This window comes from Pongo abelii, chromosome 6 (assembly GCF_028885655.2).
Source record: "Pongo abelii isolate AG06213 chromosome 6, NHGRI_mPonAbe1-v2.0_pri, whole genome shotgun sequence".
In the NCBI taxonomy this organism is placed as follows: Eukaryota; Metazoa; Chordata; class Mammalia; order Primates; family Hominidae; genus Pongo; species Pongo abelii.
The window spans coordinates 129,488,428-129,509,180 of NC_071991.2; the positions used below are offsets into that span (position 1 = coordinate 129,488,428).

Consider the following 20,753-nt stretch of genomic DNA (forward strand, 5'->3'; position numbering starts at 1 on the left):
GAATAAGGAGGAGGAGGAGGGGAAGAGGAAGAGGAACAGGAAGAGGAAGAAGAATAAGAAAGTAGTAGTTGAAATTGTTGTTTTGTAGCATCTACAACCTAGTCCTGATGAAAGAGAGCCCAGAGTGATGGGCAGCTGGTGTGGGCAGCTCCATCCCTGAGGCTTTCAGGAAAGAAGCAAGGATCACAAGTAGCCCACCCAGCTGAACCTGGAATGGAGGAGAGAGGGTGGAGTATAACTGGCAGGCAGCCCCACATTCCCTGGCGCAGAATAATTCAAGTAGGCTGACAAGGAAAGCCACTCCTTAATGTCACTCTTCTCTGCCCAAATTCCTTACTTTTACCCTGTTGGCCAGAACCCACTTTCACTTCCATACTTACCTGCCCTCCTTCGTTTCCTGAAACCCCTTCTTCAGGCCACTTATGGTCTCTCTTTTCCCTAGACTCATCATGGAATGTCTCAAGAAGATCAGGTAGTGGGCATGCGCTCAGCTTTCTGGAGTGCTCTTGCACGACTTCCTGACCTTCTCTCAATAGAAATCTGAGCCATAGAGCTCTATTGAGTAAAGCAGGGGCCAGGAAAAGCCAAGGTTAAAGGCCATCGCAGGTGGCTTCCCTCTAGCCCAGGAACAGTGCCCTCTCCTGAGCTGCATGGCTGGGCTCATAAAATCTCATCCCCACCCCAGAAGTAAAGAGCCCAAGGTCAGGTTGAGTCAGCTGAGGATGAGACAGCCCTGCCACCTTAGATATGAAGGCCAGCACCCTGGTCCCCTCACGGTGTGCACGGCTGGCTGAATCAAACTCAGGAGGCCCTCTGTGAGGGCGGTATCTAATTTTGTGCTTTGTTGCATATTCAATGTGTGCTTAGTTTTAATAACAGTAATGAAAATAAATAGAACCCAGGTCCCCCAGTGCGCTTGATCCAGCCCTCTTTTCACCAGATGGGCTCCTTCTGTCTTGCCTATAAAAAATGTCACTAAAAATATCTCTCTTTTGAGTCTCTACCTTGCTCCGTAGGAGGTGACCACATTAGGACAGCCAAGAGGCAATGTCATAGCTCAGCCAATGGCCAGCATCCTCCCGTGAAGGCTGAGCCTCTTGGGCATTTTTGCCTGCCCGTGGGGCACAGTGAGAAGCTGGAAAATACCTCCCAGGCATCAAATGCTATGAGATGCTGAGCTCAGAGAGAGCTGTAGCAAATCCTGGGGCAGAGTGACTCCTCACAAACACCTTCTCCTACAAAAGAGGACACCTACAGTCCCATCTCACAAGACGCATCTCCTGCAGTCTCTGTGGTGAGAATCCAGGTCCAGGAGGTGTTGCAGCTCCACGCTCACTCATTCATCAGAGAACACTTACTTACCATGTGCCCCCAGTGTGCTGGGCATGGCCAACTGGGCATGACAGGTAGTTAAACAAGGAAATGGAATAAAACATAAGCCCTTGCCCTTGAAGATTCCTTGCGTGGAGAGGCTGTGCAAGAGCCTGCTGGTCAGGGCAGGGGTGAGACAGGGAAGAGGAGCCATGGGGAGCTGGTGGGAAAGGGCTGCCCAGGTTAAATTGTGAAGGACGAGTAGGTGTTCTGGTCCAAAGGTTGCAGTTCTAGGGATCGATGAGTCTGAGCAGGAGAAAGTTGAGAGGCTGGAGAGGTGTAGGGAGGTCAGGAGCTAAGTTAAGAAAGATCCAGCATGCCATGCCAAGGTGTCTGGAGCTGAGCTGGGGCCAGAGAGACAGAGCGGGGAGGGGATAAGGAGAGGAGAGCATTATTAGAGGGGCAAGGAGGCATGAGCCCTGTCGGGATGACCACCTTTGTCCAATCAGAAGTGGCAGCGAGGACCTAAGTGAAGGTAGTGGGGCAGGGGTGTGGGTTTCAGGGATGCTCAGAAGATGGCCAGGTCGTGCTTGCAGAGTCTCTAAGAAGGGGAGAGGTAGGGGGACCCTGGCCTGCCTCCAAGTGTGTGGAGATCCATGTAATTGGCAGTGGGAAGCTGAGGCATAGAGAGGAAAGAGATCCTCCACAGGCCAACCTGGAAGGAGATGCTGGCATAGAGGACCCCATTGGCCTGGCTCTTGAAGAGTCCCCTACCCACCAGTAGGTGCCATGCTGAGAGGCAAACTCTCCCCAGGGTGCACAGCACCTGGTAGTTCTGGCCCTCACAGTGTAGACATGCAGGTGGGCCCAAGGGCACCCACACATGCACACACCCACACATATGCACACCCATTTGCACATGCACACACATGTGCACATGCACCTTTTACATCAGGCTAGGGACCCTTCAGGCTTTGCAATAACCCCACTTCCAGTCTTCCTATCATCATCTCTCCTCAGACCCATCCCAGGAAGCTTCAGGAAGGTCTGCTGAAGAACGGAAAGGGTGGAAGGAGCCACTAACCAGGCTAGGCAGAGACAGCAAAATCGACCTGCACAGTCCACGCAGGACCACCTTCATGACCACATGCCTGGACTTCCACCCCTGCCACCTTTTCTTACCTTGGGGGCACTGTGAACAGGTTCTTACTAGGAGCACACACCAGCACTGCACAGGGCCCACTCCACCCTCCAAACCCCGGGCTGAGAAGGAGGCTGTAGGGGGAGACAAGATTCTATGGCTCTGCACGCCTGTCAGCAGGTGAAACCCAAGGAAACTGGCAGGGAGCCCTGAGACCTTCAACACCTGGCCACGCTGAAGTGCCGGGAGCAGGCACCAGAGAAGAGCTGGGAGAGCCAAGAGAAGATCAGAGTGTACCTGCTAAAAAGGTCAGAAAATTCACCTGGGAGCAGGAGGGGTGACATCTAAAAACGTTCTGTTTTTTTTTTTTTTTTTTTAAATTATTGTGATAGCAAGTATGACACCTGGTGCTTAAAAGAAGAAGTTCCTGAATAGAAGTGCATTATTTGCACTGAAGGTACTAGATCTTTGTAAACTGTAAGGTGCTGTGCACTGGTCAGTTGTTGCTATTTGGGGATGCCTGGTGAGCGAAAGACAAACGCAGGCTGAGCCCTGCTTCCTGATTTAAGAGAGACAAGCTAGAACTTAGTAGATATTCTTGAATGTGGAACACAGGGCTCTGGCATGGCTCCAGGCGGTGTGGTGGGTCAAAGAAGAGTTTAGAAGGCAGGTGGTGTCAGTGGGAAGGAGGGAAGGTGACCCTGGCATTCATATGCATGGCACCAAGAGAAAATTGCTAGTTCTGACCTCTCTCGCAGCAGCTCTGCCCGGCAGCCGGATGCCCTGCTCCAGGCACCAAGCACAAAGGACAGACACACTCACAATCCAATTTGTTACATTTCCACCTTCCAGGGAGAGAGGGAGGTGAAATAAAAAAGAAAGAAAAATCCCATTATCTTTATCTGTCCTTCCCATCAGGTGCAGAGGAAAATGCAAACTGGGGAGACAGCTGCTGTGAACTCTTTATATTTCACTCAGAAGATAGTGTATCTTTTTATTGCCTACAGGAATTACTTATTTGAAAAAATATATCCTTTCAGCTTGCTCGACTTGAGCCGCAAGACAGAGGGTGGTGGAGTTCTGGGGGCTATTGATAGAGCATTTGCATTAAACTACAGGAACCTCTGGAGGTCACGGACAGTGGCAGAGGGAAGAGGAAATGGGCCGCAGAGGAGACTGCGTGTGAAGGGAATGGAAGTTCTCTCCACCTCCCTGCTGTGTAACCTGGGCCCAGGCACTGTGCTTCTCTGAGCTGCAGATTCTCCATCTGTGCAGGGGAAGAGAATGGCACCAATTATTTCCCTTGAGGAGTGAAGGGAGGAGGAAAAAATGCTCCTTAGTTCAGATAGAAAAATGTCCTGTCTCTCCTAGTCTGCTAAGAAGTGGGGAACATCTCCTAGGCACCTTGGCACCCCCAAGCCTGGCACAGAGCTGGCCACAGGGTAGGATCTTCTCGTGTTTGTTGAAGAGTTTAGTGATGCAAACAGGTACCTACCCTGCCCAGATACCTGTGGGTGGAAGGGGACATTTTAAACCTGGTTGTGGGGACAGCCTCACGTGTAGCAGGGGGAGTGCTACCTGGGCACTGTGCCTTAGAGCTCTGCCTCAGTCCCAACTCCTTCCGCTGTGGTCGCTGTCCTTCCCCAGCTTCCAACACATTGCAGTGAAGGTGGGCCCTGTGGTTCCTGGGATAGTTAATTCTACATGTCAACTTGGCTGGGCCACAGTGCCCAGATATTTGGTGACACATTATTCGATATGTTTCTGTGAGGGTGTCTTTTTATGAAATTAACATTTATATCAGGGTGGATTTTGAATAAAGCAGATTTCTCTCCATAATGTAGGTGGGTCCCATCCAATCAGTTGAAGTCCTGACTGGAACAAAAGACTGACCTCCCTTGAGAAAGTGGGAATTCTGCCAGCAGACGGCCTTCAGACTTGAACTGCAATGTCACCACCTCCCTGGGTCTCCAGCCTGCCAGCCAGCCCTGCAGATTTTCGACTTGCCAGCCTTCATAATCGTGTGACCACTTTAAAATGAATCTCTCTCTCTGTTTCTAGACATACACACGCACACACACGCACACACACACACACAACCCTTGTTGTTTCTATTTCTTTGGAGAACCCTTACTAACGCGGTTTCCCATCTTGGCTCCTTAATGCCTGGACAAGTCTGGCGAGGGAGTAGAGGGAGAGGAGTGGGAGAGCTCTGATGAGCTCTGAGGAGCAATGAATAGACATGTCAGGAGTGAGCAGTTAGGCAAAGCCAGGGGCCACAGTGATGATGACAGGCAGGAGCCAAAAGCCAAGCAAGAGCGGGGAGGGTTGGGCTGGATTTACTTGGGACAATGACAGGGTGGTGCAAAATGTCTTTGCTTCCTGCTGAGCTGGCCTGGGATGGGTGCTCCTGCCATGCCAGGGGCTGGGCATCAGGAGAGGGAAGGCAGCCTTTGCTGGATGCCCTCAGCAGTGGGAGAAGAAAGCACAGCGGGTGCAGGGAGAAAGTTGGGGGGCATGCTGTGCTGTCTTGGGGCCCTGTCCAGCACATGGGGCTGAGTGAGTGCCAATGTGCTATGCGTCCCTTTGGCATAAATAGTCACACCTTACATTTGTACATTGCTCCTAGGCTTTCAAAGCACTTTCCCCTACATGATGGGAACAACTTGCCTTGCCTCTCTCTCCCTGTGGGGGCTGTGATTGAATAGTGTGGAAAAAGCATTTGGGTCTCTGAGGATGCCCCATTTTTCTTGCGATGCAATCTAGTTTTGGTAAGAAGAAGCCTAGAGCTTTGCAGGCAGCTCCAAATTCTAGATTTAAAAGGAAAAAAGGGAACTTCTCAGAAGAGCACCCATCATGGTTGAGCAGGGAGATGTTGCTGAGCAGCTCAGTGTGATGCCCCTTCCCAGTGAGAGGGGGCCCTGAGGTTCAAACTGCCCCAGGCCTCTCTTTGTTTCTCTCTGCTATCTGTCCCTGGTGTGGGGATCTTATTCCTCCAAGTGTAGCCCAGCAGCAAATGTGATGGCAGAGGGATCCCCTCTGTTTGGGTGCCTGGAGCTTGAACATTCATGGTGAGCACTGGAGACCTGTTTCCCCTGGGAAATGGGTAGGCTTTCCCTGGCTTGTTCAGCCTCTAGCTGGGGAGACCAGCCACCCTCGGGCAGGTCCTTGTTGCAGAGCTGCCCTTGGGCTTCCTTTCATCATGGCGGGTGGCAGGAGCGACTGTGCCTGCTTTGTCTGCTGCTGTTTCCACTCCAGATAGTCTAGAACTCTGGCTTCAGGAGGCTTTGCATCCCATAGAAGACTTGCTTTGCTGGGCTTGCACTCCCAGGCTTTTTAAGGGAGTGATTTAAGGGACTCTCAGGACAAAGCTCACGAGGCTGCCTTCTGTGAGCCCCTCCATGGGAAATCACCTATTCTTAAGTACAGAAGCACACATCTCTTCACGTAGCTGCATGCAGGTGCTCCTGTGTTCTGGCACATCTTTGCAATCTCAGCTTCCAGCATGAAGGAGCCTGCTCCTATCACAGCTCTCCCTCTTGGCCCCACTCTGTCTGGACTCTCCTCCCACCTGAATTGCATTAAGGACCCTGCAAAGCTGAAGGTGCCCCCTGCTATATGGCCCACAGATGAAACAAAGGAACAGTGGGGGCTAGCTGGTTCCGTTACCAAACTCAATTCTCCCTGGAAAAACCCATTAAGGAGTATCCCACTCAATTGTTTGGACATGGGAAACACAAAAATCCTCCTTTCAAATAATAAAAATACATAAATAAATAAAAAAAAAGAAAAAGAAAAAAAAATCCTCCTTCCAGGAACTGTTCTCTCTCCCACTGGGCCATAACAGTTTTCTCACCCCATGAGTCTGTGGGCTCTTCATGGTAGCAAATCAAATGCACACAGACACACAGGTCTGTTCTGGCTCTAAGGGCACACATGTGAGCACACACCCACACCCCTCCCCACCACCATCACACATTGGCTTCCTCTGTGTCCCAGAAACAGCATACTCAGAGACACCTCCACAGTGGAGGGAGACACATGCTCACCCAATCTCCCTCCCTCAATATCCAAGCTCAGAGCACAGGGCCAAACACCTTCAGCCAACAGCCAAGAGAGAGGAGATGGGGTTAAATGAAGAAGTGAGAATTTAGAGGAGTTACTACAACTTCCTGATCCTAAGAAAGACTCTTTAGGCATCAGAATTCAGAGGGAGTGGGGTGAGGCAGTGGGAGGCGACGAAAATTCCCTCTGGATTCTAGAAAATAGCACAGATGCCCGTCTGTCTTGGATGGCTTAGCCAAAGCCAGCTTAGAGGCCAGATGGATGGATTAGAGGCGTCTGAGGGGTCCTCCCACCACTATGTTGCCAGGAATCTCCAGATACGAGCACATACACACATCAACTTTTCTCCCTCCATGCCCAGCATCAACAAACAGGCACACTCAGTATCCTTGTATTATCCTCATAATCAGTGACAGCAGCCAATACTTACTGAATGTGTACGATGGACCACACACTGCATTAAAGAGGCTTTTACATGCATGATCTCACTGAATTCTTACTACACGGCAGGCACTATGATTATCTCCATTTATAGCTAGGAAACTAAGGCATACAAAGGTTACTTGACCAGGGTCACACAGCTAGGACTTGACGGCACCAGGACTCAAATCTAGGTGTGTTTGATGCTGGCCCACAAGGCTGGAACCACCTCTCTTCCCCGCTGGCCTCTTCAGATCCTGGGGCTCCCCATGAGGATTTCCCCAGGATGGCATCCTATGAAATGCTTATGCAAACCATAACTGGCTCTAAGTACAGGTGGCCCTAACCAGCATGGCCTTGTTTATAGAGGCTGGGAGATGATATATTCATGTAACACTCAGATAAAATGTCATCCTTCTCCCCAGCAGGCTGTCATATCTCATTTTCCCTATACTTTCTCTCCATTCTCTATCACTGACCCAGATCCCTCAAGCTGTAGGTATTCAGCAAAAATTATAGGCATGGAACTGAGCAGAAGGGAAGAGCCTCGGGCAACAACAAAGGCGGTGGCAGGACCTTGGGCCGCAGGAGCTCAGACTAGCAGACTCTGCCCTTAAATCTCCTCCTTTCCAGATATGACTCCTTCATTTCCCACCCCTCTGCTATTCAAAGGACCCCAGAGGCATATCCTGCCAGGCAGATCACCAACAGACTACCAAGTGGCCCGTGGACCCCTCTCTGCAAACTGTTCACTGACCAGCTCTGGTCAATTCCAAGCAGTCCAGGAAGGCAACCCCATGGGCTCCTGGGAGGGTCCAGCCATGCCTGACTCCCTCCAGCCAATGATTATCCCCCTCCGATCTCTACCCGAGCCCTACCTCTGCTGACAGGAGAAGGTGAGGTATGTTCAGGACCAGCCACAAGGACAGCCCCTGGGTGGACAGCCTACTCACCCAGATCCATGTCTGCAGCTTTGGGCCGGTGGGAGCAAGGCACATTCTTGAAGATGGCATCCAGAATCTTCTCCTTGACCTGAGTGATGGTGTCACAGTTGAGGATCTTTACTGGGACCTCAGGGCTGTTGGCATTGTCCGGGCTGACACAGCTCAGGACCTGAAGGAAAGGTGGGGAGAGGAGGCATATGAAATGGGGTAGCAGGAAAAGCTCCTAGATCCCCAGCAGCACCCTGGGATCCCTTCCTGAATGGCTCGTCCTGTCCAGGATGGGCTAGGGAGGAGTAGGGTGGCTCCAGGTCATCTGTGCTCCCACCAAGCCCACTGCCCTTTCCTGTCCAGGCAAGCAGGACAATGCCTTGGCTTCAATGTCCTTGAGGGAGTGCGAACTGCACACTTCAATCCCTGTCAGAACAAACTTCATTAAAATCCTGATTTTTCAAAGGGACAATGCCCAAGCATGTGGAAGCAGTGAGGGGAAATTTGCAACAGAACAGACACCAATGCACGCATGCACACGTGCTGTCTCTCTCACATGCATGCAGGAGGCAGTGTCTCAGCGGCACACCCAGACCCTCGCCCACTTCTGAAACCCCCTGCCCATCCATGTGTGTCTGTCTCCTTCTTGTCACTCCTTCTTGGACACACACTCACACACAGAACTAATAGGAATCTGGCTTCTTTCTCCAAAGTTTTCACAAGCTTCGATTTTTATGAAGGTTTCATTCACCTGATTAGAGGTTGGCAAATCTATAAGACACTGAATGTATTCTTTAAAAATAAAAAGATGCCCTTTAAAGAATGCAGGTTCAGGACACCTGAGATTCTTTCCTGGCCCTGAACTTGAACCCGTGTGTTGGGGGAAGAGGCGACTGCATAGTTCAGGGCCTCCATTTCTCCTTTTGGAATTAGTAGGAAAAGTTAAAACTGCTTCACCAAATTATCTTTTTATTTTTTTTCCTTTAAAAAGTCCTGGGCTTTTCCTTTAAAAAGAACAAGGCTTTTCTTCTCTTGCTGTTCTTACAGTGGGCTCTTTCTACATCGACGGCACCGTGTGGGCTCCTGGGTGGACTGGAGGGGAATGGGGTGGGTGCTGTGTGTACTGGAGTAAGTGAGGGCACAAGATCCAAGGCAGAGAGGCTGGGCATCCTAGGGGTACTGATGCCAAGTGGCCCTCCCCTTCTGGGCTCCTGAACTCTCCCTCGGGCCCTGCTGCCAGAGAGCCCTCTGTGTGTCTCTCTCCTTCTCAGAACTTTCACTCCCTCTGTGCCCCCATAAGCATTTCCCAATTGTCCTATCTGGTTTGCAGAGCCAGACAGCAGTCTCTCTCCCACTCCACCCCCTTCTTGCTCCCTGTGGTGGCAATCAGAACCCTGGGCTCTGGGCACCTGCCTTTCATTAGCAACTAGACTGCTATGAGCTCAAATGCGAACATGCTTATTCCATTAAGAAGGGGAAGAAAAAAAAACCCTGAAATCTATAAAACCAAACTTTCACACTCAAAATGCCCTAACCTGAAAAACAATGGTGGAGAGACTGCTGCCTCAAGCGCTCCATGTGTGCCTCCTCCCAGCTCTCCCCTCCTTCTAAGAGTCTTCTGGCCCCTTCCCTCTGCTCAGCAGCCAAGCAAAGCCTGACCCTTGAGCTGTTCTGGCAGCCCCTGCTGTCCTGTCCTCTGGGCCCTGGTGGGGCAGCTCAGCCTTCCCAAGACAGCAACACAGCTTGCCCTGGGCTTCCTCCTCTGAGGGACCCATGAGGCAGAGGCTGCCACCTAAATGTAATCTCCTGGCATTTCTAGTTGCTGCAGGAATTCAGCATGGCCTCAGGAGAACAACTCCATGGTGCACTTCAGGGCAGGAGTTGGCGTTCTAAAGTGGAAGCAGTGGCCCCACAGAAGGACAGAGCCCCTGGCCACTGGCCAAGCCAGAGCTCCACCCACAGGTTCCCTTCCCCCATGCTCCTTGGCTAGTTTGTGAACAAGCTGCCTCATGATTTCTCTGCCAGGGAAGTGCCTCTCAAACGCGAATGTGAATACAAGCACTTGGGGGCTTTGTTGTGATACAAAATCTGATCTAGGAGGTCTGGGATGGGGCCTGAGATTCTGCATTTTTCCAGGTTCCCAGGCAACTAGCTAGTGCTCCCAGATTCCCCGGTGGGCATCTAGCGCTCTAGCAGGCTTCCAGGTGCGTATCTACAACTCTAGCAGGCTCCCGGGCGGGCAACAAACTCTCTGGCAGGCTCCCGGGTGGGCATCTAGCGCTCTGACAGGTTCCCAGGCGGGCTCCTAGTGCTCTGGCAGGCTCCCAGGTGGGCATTTAGTGCTCTGGCAGGCTACCAGGTGGGCACCTAGCATTGCCTGGCTCCAGGCTCCCACATGGGTACCTAGTGCTCTAGTGGGCTCCTAGGTAGGCATCTTCCACTCTGCACCCAGATGTTGCTGATGTTGGTACTGGGGTGCTCCCACTAGCATGGTCCTTGGCCACACCAGTCCAAGCTCCAGCATCAATCCAATAAATCACTAAACCCCTAGAGGCACACCTGACTGCAAAGTGGTACACTCGCTTTCCCCCCAAGCCTCTTAGAGCCTCTCTGTGGTTATCTCTCCTGCCCAAGACAAGGCTACTCTTAGCAGGCCCATAGCACTCTGGGCTCCTCCAGCCACCGCCGAGTTCCAGGACTTGCCTGCACGCCCTGTGTGCTGCTGTCCTGCACGATTTCTTGCCATCTGTCCACACCCTGAGGGGGCTGCTCCCCTGCACATGTGCAAATACCTTCCCCAGGCCTGAAGGTGGCTATTAAAGCTCCCTGTGGCCATTTCTTCTCCAGGCAAAACAATCGCAGTTTCTTTCCTCTTTCCTCTTTCCTCACTGCTCCTGTCCTCAAGTGTTCCCACCTAAATGAATACTGGTCCCTGAACCACTCCAATTTCCTCACATTCTCTTTAAGTTGCGGCACCTGAAATGAGCTCGGTGCACTACCGGTACTGTGGCCTCTGGAACAAAGGATGTTGCAATTTGGGGACAGAACATTATTACAACTCATTGTGTTGGATTCAATATTGGGAGGGTGTTGAGGAGACAGGAAAGAAAGGGAGTGGAACGGGGGAGATGGGGTGGAAGACATTTACGCAGTAGTTCTATCTCATTAAGAAATCCATTCAGGTCTCTATTTTTGGAAGGGTTTTCCCCCCCTTTTCCATTTTAATCGGAGCCTCTCTCTCTCTCCTTCCAAGCAGACGGTAACTGCCAGAAAGCAGGGGCCTCATTCACAGGCTGCTCCTTTGAATCTTCATAACGGAGCCAATCCCCACAAATCTGTTCAGACGTCTACTGGGATTCCCGGGGCTTTTGGAAAATGAGAGTGGGATAGGTGGATCATGGTCGCAGCCTTCCCAGCCAGCAGGGATGGCTTTGTTCAGAGGTGGGAACTGTCTCCCCAGCTAGCCACAGGGTCTGGAATTTGCCCTCAGCTCAGAGCAGTTGGAGGGGTTGTCTGAGAATCACACTCCCTCCCAGTCCTACCATGCCCCGGCCTGCTGTGGCTCCCTCTCCCGACCGCTGCGTTTGAACTTCTGTCTGTTCCCCGTCCTCCTCGTTCCCTTCTGTCTCTCTTGCCTCCATTCTTGGGTGCCACTTGCATATCACCCCCAACACTCAGCTTTTATCTTTTCATACTCCCTCCTTCCAAGTCCTCTCTTTCTCAGAGAAAAAGGGCCGGTTGGAGATCACAGTGATCTCCAAAAATCCTGAGAGTGAGCTCCCTGGGTTTGAAAGGACAGTGAGCAGTGAGTGGACGCACCATGACAGTGGGGAGAGGCAGGCGGGGCCTGTGTGACCAAGCACTAGTGCATGAGTATGACTTGGGCTTCACTGCCTGTTCATCTTGTCCCATTTGATCCTCTGCACAACTTCACTCTGAGCAACTATGATTATCCCCACTTTAGTCAGTTCTGTTGGTGTTCTCGTTTTTTCAGATAAAGAGACCCAAACTCATAGAGATTAGGGACCTGCCCCAATTCACCCTGTTGGTTGAAGGCAGAGTCAGGGCTCAAATCCAGGTCTGTCTGATCCCAAAGGCCATGCTCTTGAATGCTAAGCCTTGGTGCCTCCTAGGGTAGCTGTTTTTGTCAGGTGAAGGGGCCTGACCTTGATGGAGGGGATCCCCATATTCCTTCGGCAAATGCCTTGCACCACTAGGCCACCTTGGCCTTGCATTATACAGCTCGGGTCACAGTTGTATTTGAACTTAGAGCAGAAGGCAATGTGGGCTTCAGAACTATGAGGAACTCTTTCTAGCTTCCTTTCCTCTCTGTCCCCCACTCTCTGCCTGCACGGACCTCTTCTGTAAAGCGTTGACTCTAAGCTGGGAGGACAGAAGAGTTCATCTGGGTCAAGGGCTTTGACCCTATAACTGGTGTGGTCAGAAACCCCCAGTTCATTGGCTGAAGTGTTGCTCAAATGTGTCTGAGCTACTGGTCCCCAAATCCAAATGCCCTGGTGAAACAGAACAGAGGAAGTCTGGGGTGATGGACACAGGGGTAGCACCTGGCTGGGCCCACACAGCAGACACACCTGGAGAGGCAGCTGTTCAGCCTTTCAGCCATCTCCTTTGCTGAGCAGGGCTACCCAGGACCGAAGCCTGCCTGTCAAAGCCCCAGGGGAAACAGATGGGTGGACTCACCAGGGTTTTGTAGTCAATCTGCTGGCGGATGAGCTTGTCCTCACTCAAGGAGTAGCGGGCCTCACCCGTGATGGCATCAATGGGGCCCTTCTCCATCTGCTGCTTGATGGCACAGAACAGGGAGAAGAGGGGCTCCCCGGCACACTCCTGGAGGTGAGAAGAACGTCATTAGTAGGAGCTCCTGGAACATTGGAGTGCACCCCCAGTCCTTGCTTCTCTAAAGGGCTGCTTCCATCCCCTGCCAAGTCCCTCCACCTGCCCCCACCTGCTTTTATACTCAGCTCTTCAATCTCCTTCTCTCCAACTCCTCATCCTTCAGGCTGGCATTCCTCCTGGCTCTTTGGATCATAGGGTCTTTTCCCATTTTACCCATTTCTCCTTTCCTACTGCCGCCTCTCCAGGGCTCTTTCTTCCTCCCCCACTCCCCTCCCCTCCTGCCCTCCTCTCTGCTCCCCCTCCCCGCCTCACCCCGCTCTCTCAGAGGCCCCATCCAAAGGCAGAGGTCAGTCCTGGGTGGCAAGAACTCCTTAGAACATAAGTTAATAATTGGAAGCTGAGCCTCTTCCACCTCCGAGGCGCATCCTTGGCTTATCTGCCGCAACATGCGGCTTATGCACTGGCCGGGGGGCCTTATCAGCCTCAGTAAGTCTGGGGCTGGGAGAGGGAAGAGGAAAAGCAGAGAAATAATGGGCAAATTGTTTTTAATTTCAAAGGAGGATTCAGCTTTAGGGACCATGCAGGGCCTCTCAGGGCTCATCTATCCCTCGCCAGGCAGTAGGAAACTAGCCTCAGGAAGACTGTGTCTTTGGAGCTATGATGGACTGCAGGCCTCTGTCTTCCTAGACAGTCCATGATAAGGATGAATTCCATTTCTTGTGGGGTTATAAGAGCCAGGCCCAGTAAGGGAGGACTAGGGGGTGTGGAGCAATCCCCAGTCAGGCTGCAGAGAATGAACGAGGCAGGGCCAGAAATACGTCCACATCCAACCCTACCTTGAGGAACTTGTAGAGGAGGAAAGTGAACCAATTGGTCAGCATCTTCTCAGCCACTGACTCAGTCCTGTCAGCAGTCACCGAGGGAACCAACGGAACAAGACAAAGAAAGAAGCAGCTGGTCAGAGCCCATGGGCTGGGAAGGGCAGGGGAGGAATTGTGCATTGATCTTGCTTCTTCTAGCGTTTAGGCCAAACCTTGCGATCCTAATGAATATAAGAGTTTCATGGACTCCTAGACGCGCCCATAATGGTAAGACAAGCTTTTCCTACAAAGCTGGAAGATGACATTTGGGGCATCAGGCTGTGGGTGGGATTTTGGCTGGAACGCCTTAGAGCACCACTGTCCAATTGCACATTCCGTGATGATGAAAATTTTCTCTACCTGTGCCATCTAATATGGCAACCACCAGCCACACATAGCTATTGAGCACTTAAAATGTGACAGCATGTCTGAGGAACTGACACTGAACTTGTATTTATTTTTAACTAATTTAGTTTTAACATGTGGCTCATAGCTATCCTATTAGATAGTATAACCTTAGAGAACTTTATAGGCTAGTTGTGTTCTTTTGGGTGAAAAAAAAAAATCCCAAATCCTGGGGAGGTACCAATTTGGCAGGGAACAGGAATAAAGGTGGCAGGAGAAGGGTCCATGTCAGAAGGCCAGATGGCCAAACTGAGTCTACAGCCTCAGCTAAAGGCTCCCAGCATTCGCAGCAGCATAAAGCCATATACCCAGCTCAGCCCAAGCCGTGTTAAAACTGTCCTATTGCGGCTGGGCATGGTGGCTCTCACCTGTAATCCCAGCACTTTAGGAGGCCAAGGCAGGCAGATCATGAGGTCAAGAGATCAAGACCATCCTGGCCAACATGGTGAAACCCCCTCTCTACTAAAAACACAAAAATTAGCTGGGGGTGGTGGCATGTGCCTGTAACCCCAGCTACTTGGGAGGCTGAGGCAGGAGAATCGCTTGAACCCAGGAGGTGGAGGTTGCAGTGAGCCAAGATCTTGCCACTGCACTCCAGCCTGGCGACAGAGTGAGACTCCGTCTCAAAAACAAACGAACAAAGAAACAAACAAGAAACTGTCCTATGGCAAAAGATTCCACATCCTTTGGAACTTCCCTTGGGAGCCCTTCTAGAGTTTCATTTGCAATGACAGAAAGTTCATTCTTGAGTCTAACTTGCATCTTTCATGCTACAACACAAGCCCATCTACTCTTTTACTTTGGAAGTGAAGATGCAGCAGCAGTGCAGTCAGCCCAAGGACATCCTCAGTTGCATCCATTTAGAGAAAACAAATTACGTTCAAACTTGCACTAAGCATGCGGCCAGCTCCAGAGAGAACCTAGCCCATGGATGTGTCTGGATAGAGTTTAAAGTTGCAGTTGCCAGAAAATGCTAATAACTAAAATCCCAAGGTAGTTGGGAGGCTGCCAGCACAAAATGAAGCTGGTAAGAGAAAAGAAGAAGGAACGTTGAAAGGAGGTGGGCAGCCAGGGGGCAAGAAGAAGAAAAGGAAAGGAGGGCAGAAGGAAGCAAGAGCATCCAGGAGAACAGGAACGGAAAACCAGGGGAGGGGACACAGAGGCAGAGCAAGACCACGCCGGGAAGTTGTCGGTGGGAGCTCTGGCAGGCAGTGGCAACCCTAGAATTATGCCAGTGGGTGGCTGCGTGGTGAAAGTAAAACAAAAATCAAAATGATCTACCTTGCTGTTTCCAAAGCTGTCTGCTGGCTTTTATATGCAGCAGACTTTTGCAGCTGTGCAGGCAAATGCCCACTGCTCCAGGAAAAAGCCTGAAGTAAACACTTCTGAAAGCCAGATCTATCTGCTGGACCAAGTGGGAGCCACTAAAGCCCAGCCTGAGACCCAAAGACCAAAGATGGAAATCTGGGGGACAGGCAGACCGCAGGCAGACAACACATGAGTAGTCTAGGCAGAGGGCTGGACATAATGACATGATGTGGGAGTTTTCTAACTTCAGATATGCCAAGGCCAAAGGTATTGGAATAATGGCCTAGGGGAGAAATGGCCTTCGAGTACACAGAAAGTTCAAACAGAAGCACTGACAGAGGGAGAGAGTCTCTAGTTCCTATAAGGCCAAAGTCATAGGATAAGGTTATGTCTTCACATAGGACCTTTAAGGTTTCAACAGTGTCAAGTTTGAGGCCTCCAGGGTGTTGAGTGGTGGACTCTGGGACCATTTAGAGCCTACAGCAGGTGCCAGGAAACACTTGCTGGGCTGCGCTGGGTGAGACATCACCAAAGGACTTTCCTTCAGTGCTTCTCAAACTTTAATATGGATTGGGACAAACTGGGTTCCTCGTTAAAATGCAGGTTCTGATTCAGCTGGTCTGGGAGGGCCTGAAATTCTGCATTTATTTATTTATTTATTTATTTATTTATTTATTTTTTAATTTTTTTTTAGAGACAGGGTCTTGCTCTGTTGCCCAGGCTAGAGTGCAGTGGTGAGATCATGGCTCACTACAGCCTCAAACTCCAGGGCTTAAAGGATCCTCTTGTCCCAGCCTCCAGAGTAGCTGGAACTTTACAGGTGTGCACCACCATGCATGGCTAATTTTTATATTTTTATTCTTGTAGAGATGAGGTCTATGTTGCCTGCTATGTTGTCCAGGCTGGTCTTGAACTCCTGGCCTCAAGAGATCCTCCTGCCTTGGTCTCCCAAATTGTTGGGATCACAGGCATGAGCCACTGCACTTGGCCTGCGATTGTGCTTTTCTAACAAGCTCCAGTGTGCTCCCGATGCTGTCCCCTGCCACCTGATGGCATGAGGCCACAGGTCTTCTCTCCTAGTCCAACTTTGGACTTAGATAAGGCCAGAGGATGGTCTAAGTGACCTCTGAAGATTCTATGAAAGGAGACTGCAGTAGACAGGGTCAAGATTAAGTAGAAGGGCAGAGAAGGAAAAATGGAGATTCGACATAGGGGCGAGAGAACAAGAGGGTGAGCCAACAAGTCCATGCATCGTTGACTCCTGAGGACAGTGGACAGGTTCTTCTAAGGGGGCCTGCAATGTAGCCCTGGCTCTGGGCTAGTTAGTGACTTGAACTTGGGAAGATGGCTGCTCTCCTAGGAGCTCTACCCCAGTCTCCCTGCAAGGCACGGTGAGCCAGGTGCATGGCTAGGCTGGAGCAGGGCGCCCCAGACTGCACCCTCACCTCCTGAGCAGAAGCTTAGGGTGGTTCTTGCTCTCCAGGTTCTTGTCAATGAGGTCGGCCAGCAGCTGCTTCAGCACATCAGTGGCGTACTCCAGCTTGCTCTGCAGCACGGTCATGATGAGTGAGGCCACGTTGCCACGGTCACGCATAGAGAAGCTACGCTGGGACTCAAGCGTGCGGATGAAGGACAGCAGGAACACCTTGTTGTTGATGAGCTGGGCGAAGAGCTTCAGGCCTTTCTCCACACGCTCCTGCCGGTAGCCTGGGACCTGCAGAGAGACCTAGGAGTTGTGATGCCATTGGCAGGGTGGGGAGCTCAGTGATCTCCCCATGGGATGGCTGTGCCCATATCCATGACCCTCTCATCCACCAATTAAGCCACAGTCCACCTGGCTAATGCTGTCAAGCCCTTAGCACTGAGTTAAGTATCTAATTAACCTCCATTGCAGCCTCTAGTTTAGAGATGAATCAATTGAAGCACAGAGAGAGCATCACATGGTTAGTAAATGGCGGGGCTAGGATGGCACTCACTTCTGCCAGACTCCAGAGCTCTTCCCTGATGGTGACGCAGAGTTGATAAGGGCCCCTGTGCCACGGCAGAGCACCTCACAGTCCCTGTGGGGAATTCCAGGTGCCCAGGGCTGTCGTGGTTTACACCCTGAGAATCCCCAGCCCTGAGCCTGGGACTAACCTAATGCCCACCCCTCTCCAGCCCTAGGGGTGCTGTTGATACACCAGTGGCCTCAGAGTCAGGACATCTGGGTTCCACGTGGATTCTGATATCACCTTGCTGGGTAACTCTGGGTAAGTCTCTTTCCCTCTCTGGGGGCCCAAGTTTATCCACATGATAAAAAGGGAAGATTGAGCCCAAGTTTATCCACATTATAAAAGGGGAAGATTGAGTCTCTAAGGAACTTCCTGACTCTAGCATTTGCTCTTTTCTCAGGGACTCTTTCTAAGACCCTGCTCTATGCAGGGGAAGAGGAAGAAGATGGTCTTATCTTCCTGCCTCCATTGTCTGTTCATTGGGAGATCTCTGCAAGGGTGTGCCATTCACTCAGCAAACACGAGTCAATGACTCAGGTAGGTATGGAAGACCCACCTCTGAGATGTCCAAGGGTGTGCATTGCAATCCTGTCAGTCATAACTCCAAACTGGAAACACTCAGATGTCCAGCAAGAAGAGAACAGGTGGAGGAACTGTGGTGTATTCCACCCAATGGATACCACACAGCAATGAGAATGAATGATGTATTGCTACACACAATAACAGGATGGGTCCTGCAAATGTACTGAATGAAAAAAGCCAGATGCTAAATAGGGCATAGTCTTCCTAGAATACCATTTAAATAAAGATTTTAAAAGCAGATAAAATTAATCAATGGTTGTAGAGAAATGACTGCTCTAGGGGATGGCTGTAACTAAAAGGGGGCACCCCAGGACTCCTGGGGGACTGGCCGTGCTCTGCTTCGTGCCGGCTTGAGGGGTGCTGGCTTGATGGGCATGTTCACTTGGGGAAAAGTCATCGAGCTGCACACTGACAATTTGTGCATGATTTGTATGCATGCTTCTGTTAAACCAAAAGACGAACTTAAAAAGTCAGCTATAGGATCTGCCCCCAAGGGGGAGCTTCTGAGAACACTGCAGGGTGTGTCTCCTGAAGTGGGGCACTGGAGGAGGCAGGGAGTGGGAGGGACAGCCTGGGGAGGTGCCTTCGGAGCCACGTCTTGAGGGCTCTGTCTCCCCGAGGGGGTGGATACCTCAGTTCTTTGAGAAGGAGTGTCGTGTATACAGCAGTAACGAGCCTGGTTTCAGAGTCGGTCATCCTTGGGTTTAATTCTGTCACAGTCATTTCCTAGGGCCCTTAGTGACTCAGTTTCTTCACCAGCAAAATGAACATAATGATAGCTAATATTGATATAGATCTAACTCCATACTGCTGTTCTGTGTGCTTTAGAAATACCGACCCACTTAATGCACACAGCACCAAAAAGGTAGGTTTGTTATAATCCCCATGAGGGACCCTGTGAGGATAAGGAGCTTCACAAAGCCCCAAGACAGAGAAGGGTGGAAGGAGGTCATAAATCCCGGCACTTGGCACCTCTTTCCGCCATCTCCAGGGACCACGATGTGAACTGAAAGGAGAGGGTGTATGAAAAGCTGATGCACACCCCAGCTCCTAAACAGCAGCTACATCCTCCTGCTCTATTCTTGAGGTTTTAAACTGGGAAAAATGGAGATGGCCAGAGAAAGCCTTCTTTAACCAAAGTCGCAGAGGGTGACGGAACATTCATGATCCTCATTACCAATTCCCTGTATTCCAGGCTCAGGGCAAGGCACTGGCAGGAGGACGGGTTCAGTGAGACCCAGGCCCTGTCCTAAGAAGTTCAACCAGGAGGCCAGCCCCAGCGAGTCCTGAGATCCCTTCCATAGCGGAGCTCTGTGAGCCAGCCCTGCACCTTGCACAGAAGGGCTCTCATTGAAACCTCCAACTAGCCCGTCATCAGTAGCTCCTATGGATCTAGGAAACGTGTGTGTTTCCAAATCAGGTCCATTTTCATTTCTCTCACTGTGGTGCTGGTCCTTGGAGGGCCAGTTCTCAGGAGACAGATGGGAACAGCCAGAGACAAACAGGCTACCGCAGGCCACAGCCCCTGCTGGCGAACCCCTCACCTCCGGAGGTGGGACTAGCCTCTGCTTTCTTCATGCCTGCCTCCCCCAGTTCTCCCCACCACTGGGGGCTGATGAGGGAAGGACAGCCTTACCTTGCCATCAGCCCGGGCCTCAATCTGCCCATTTATCTGTCTTCCAACTCTGTGACCACCCCCATCACATACATGCCGCTGTCCTTCAAGTTACCCAGAAGAGCAGTTCTATGACTTGTTCTAATAATAGTAGATAATGTCATTTCTTGGGCATCCACCATGTGCAATGTACAGTGCCTGGCACATTACACACATTGTTTCAATGAAGCCTTCTAATGATCTTGCAAAATTGAGTTAACAATCTCTCAGAGAAGCTATTGCAGCTATTCCAAGGCAGCCTATCTCATGACAGGCAGTGCTGGATTACGAAACCCAAACTTGTTTGGCTCCCAAGTGCCCGTTCATCCTCCCCATCTTTCACCATGTCTAGCCCTACCCCTGGGCTTGAGAGTTGTCTGAAAGCCAACTCGGACGTCTCTCTAAAGCCTTCCCGTGCAGGGCCTCCCACCAGCTCAGACTGGCTGGCTAAAGGAGGGCAGTCACCAGAAGGTTTAGCACTATGGCATTTAGAGAGGTGGAAGAGGACATGGGTTGGCTAGATAGCACACTTGGTGTGAGGATACACTCTGGGCTTCTTGCGAGGCTGCCCTTTCTCTGCTTGCAAAATGCATATGCCTCCTGGGAAGCAGGTCCGGGGCTCTGGGAAGGAAGATTTTAGCAAAGCCACCTACAGTGAAATAGCATCCTATTCAGCAGCATGGGTTTTAGAAGCAGAGAGACCACAGTGACTCGTAGGTGGAGGAAAACTCCATCACCTCTGGGCTCTATTGCCTTGTCTGTAAAATGAGAATATGAGTGTCTATGTCATAATGTTTTACGAACATTAAATAAGATAATGTATGTAAAGTGCTTGGCATGCACCGTGCACACTTAAACGGCAACAGTTTTATTACTTGCCTTTCAGACTCCCTGGACTGCTTTCCAGGGATCCGCTTCCTCCAAGAGTTTCCCAGACATCTAGTCATCAGGGTGGTGTTTTGGGGTGTGGGAGGTAGGAATTTTCTCCCCACTTTATGACGGAAGGAGGTGGAAGTGAAGTGTCTTGGTAAGGAGTGTCCAAAACAGTTCCTCATTGTTGCCTGCCACCCTCCCCAGCCCAAGAAAATGCTACTCTGAAACAAGACTTTCTTTATTCACTAGATGGTTCTCTAATTTAGTTGAAGTCTGTGAGTATAAAACTGGATAGTAAATTTTAACTGTAACCCAATAGGTTAGAGTTTAGGAGCCAATGATAGACTGAAATTG

The 20,753-nt window shown here is 50.9% G+C and overlaps 1 protein-coding gene across 2 annotated transcripts in view; it reads right to left on the minus strand.

Annotated features, from left to right (window-relative positions):
* The window catches only part of PLXNA4 (plexin A4), a 452,610-nt gene that overhangs the window by 27,731 nt on the left and 404,126 nt on the right, over positions 1-20,753 (minus strand). For both annotated transcript variants that reach the window (XM_054559822.2, XM_024249841.3), the window contains exons 22-25: positions 16,745-17,013; positions 13,563-13,629; positions 12,571-12,717; positions 7,891-8,050 (exon numbers count right to left, since the gene is read on the minus strand). In XM_054559822.2, coding sequence (XP_054415797.1) covers positions 7,891-8,050; positions 12,571-12,717; positions 13,563-13,629; positions 16,745-17,013 — 643 coding nt within the window. The remainder of the gene's footprint in view (positions 1-7,890; positions 8,051-12,570; positions 12,718-13,562; positions 13,630-16,744; positions 17,014-20,753) is intronic.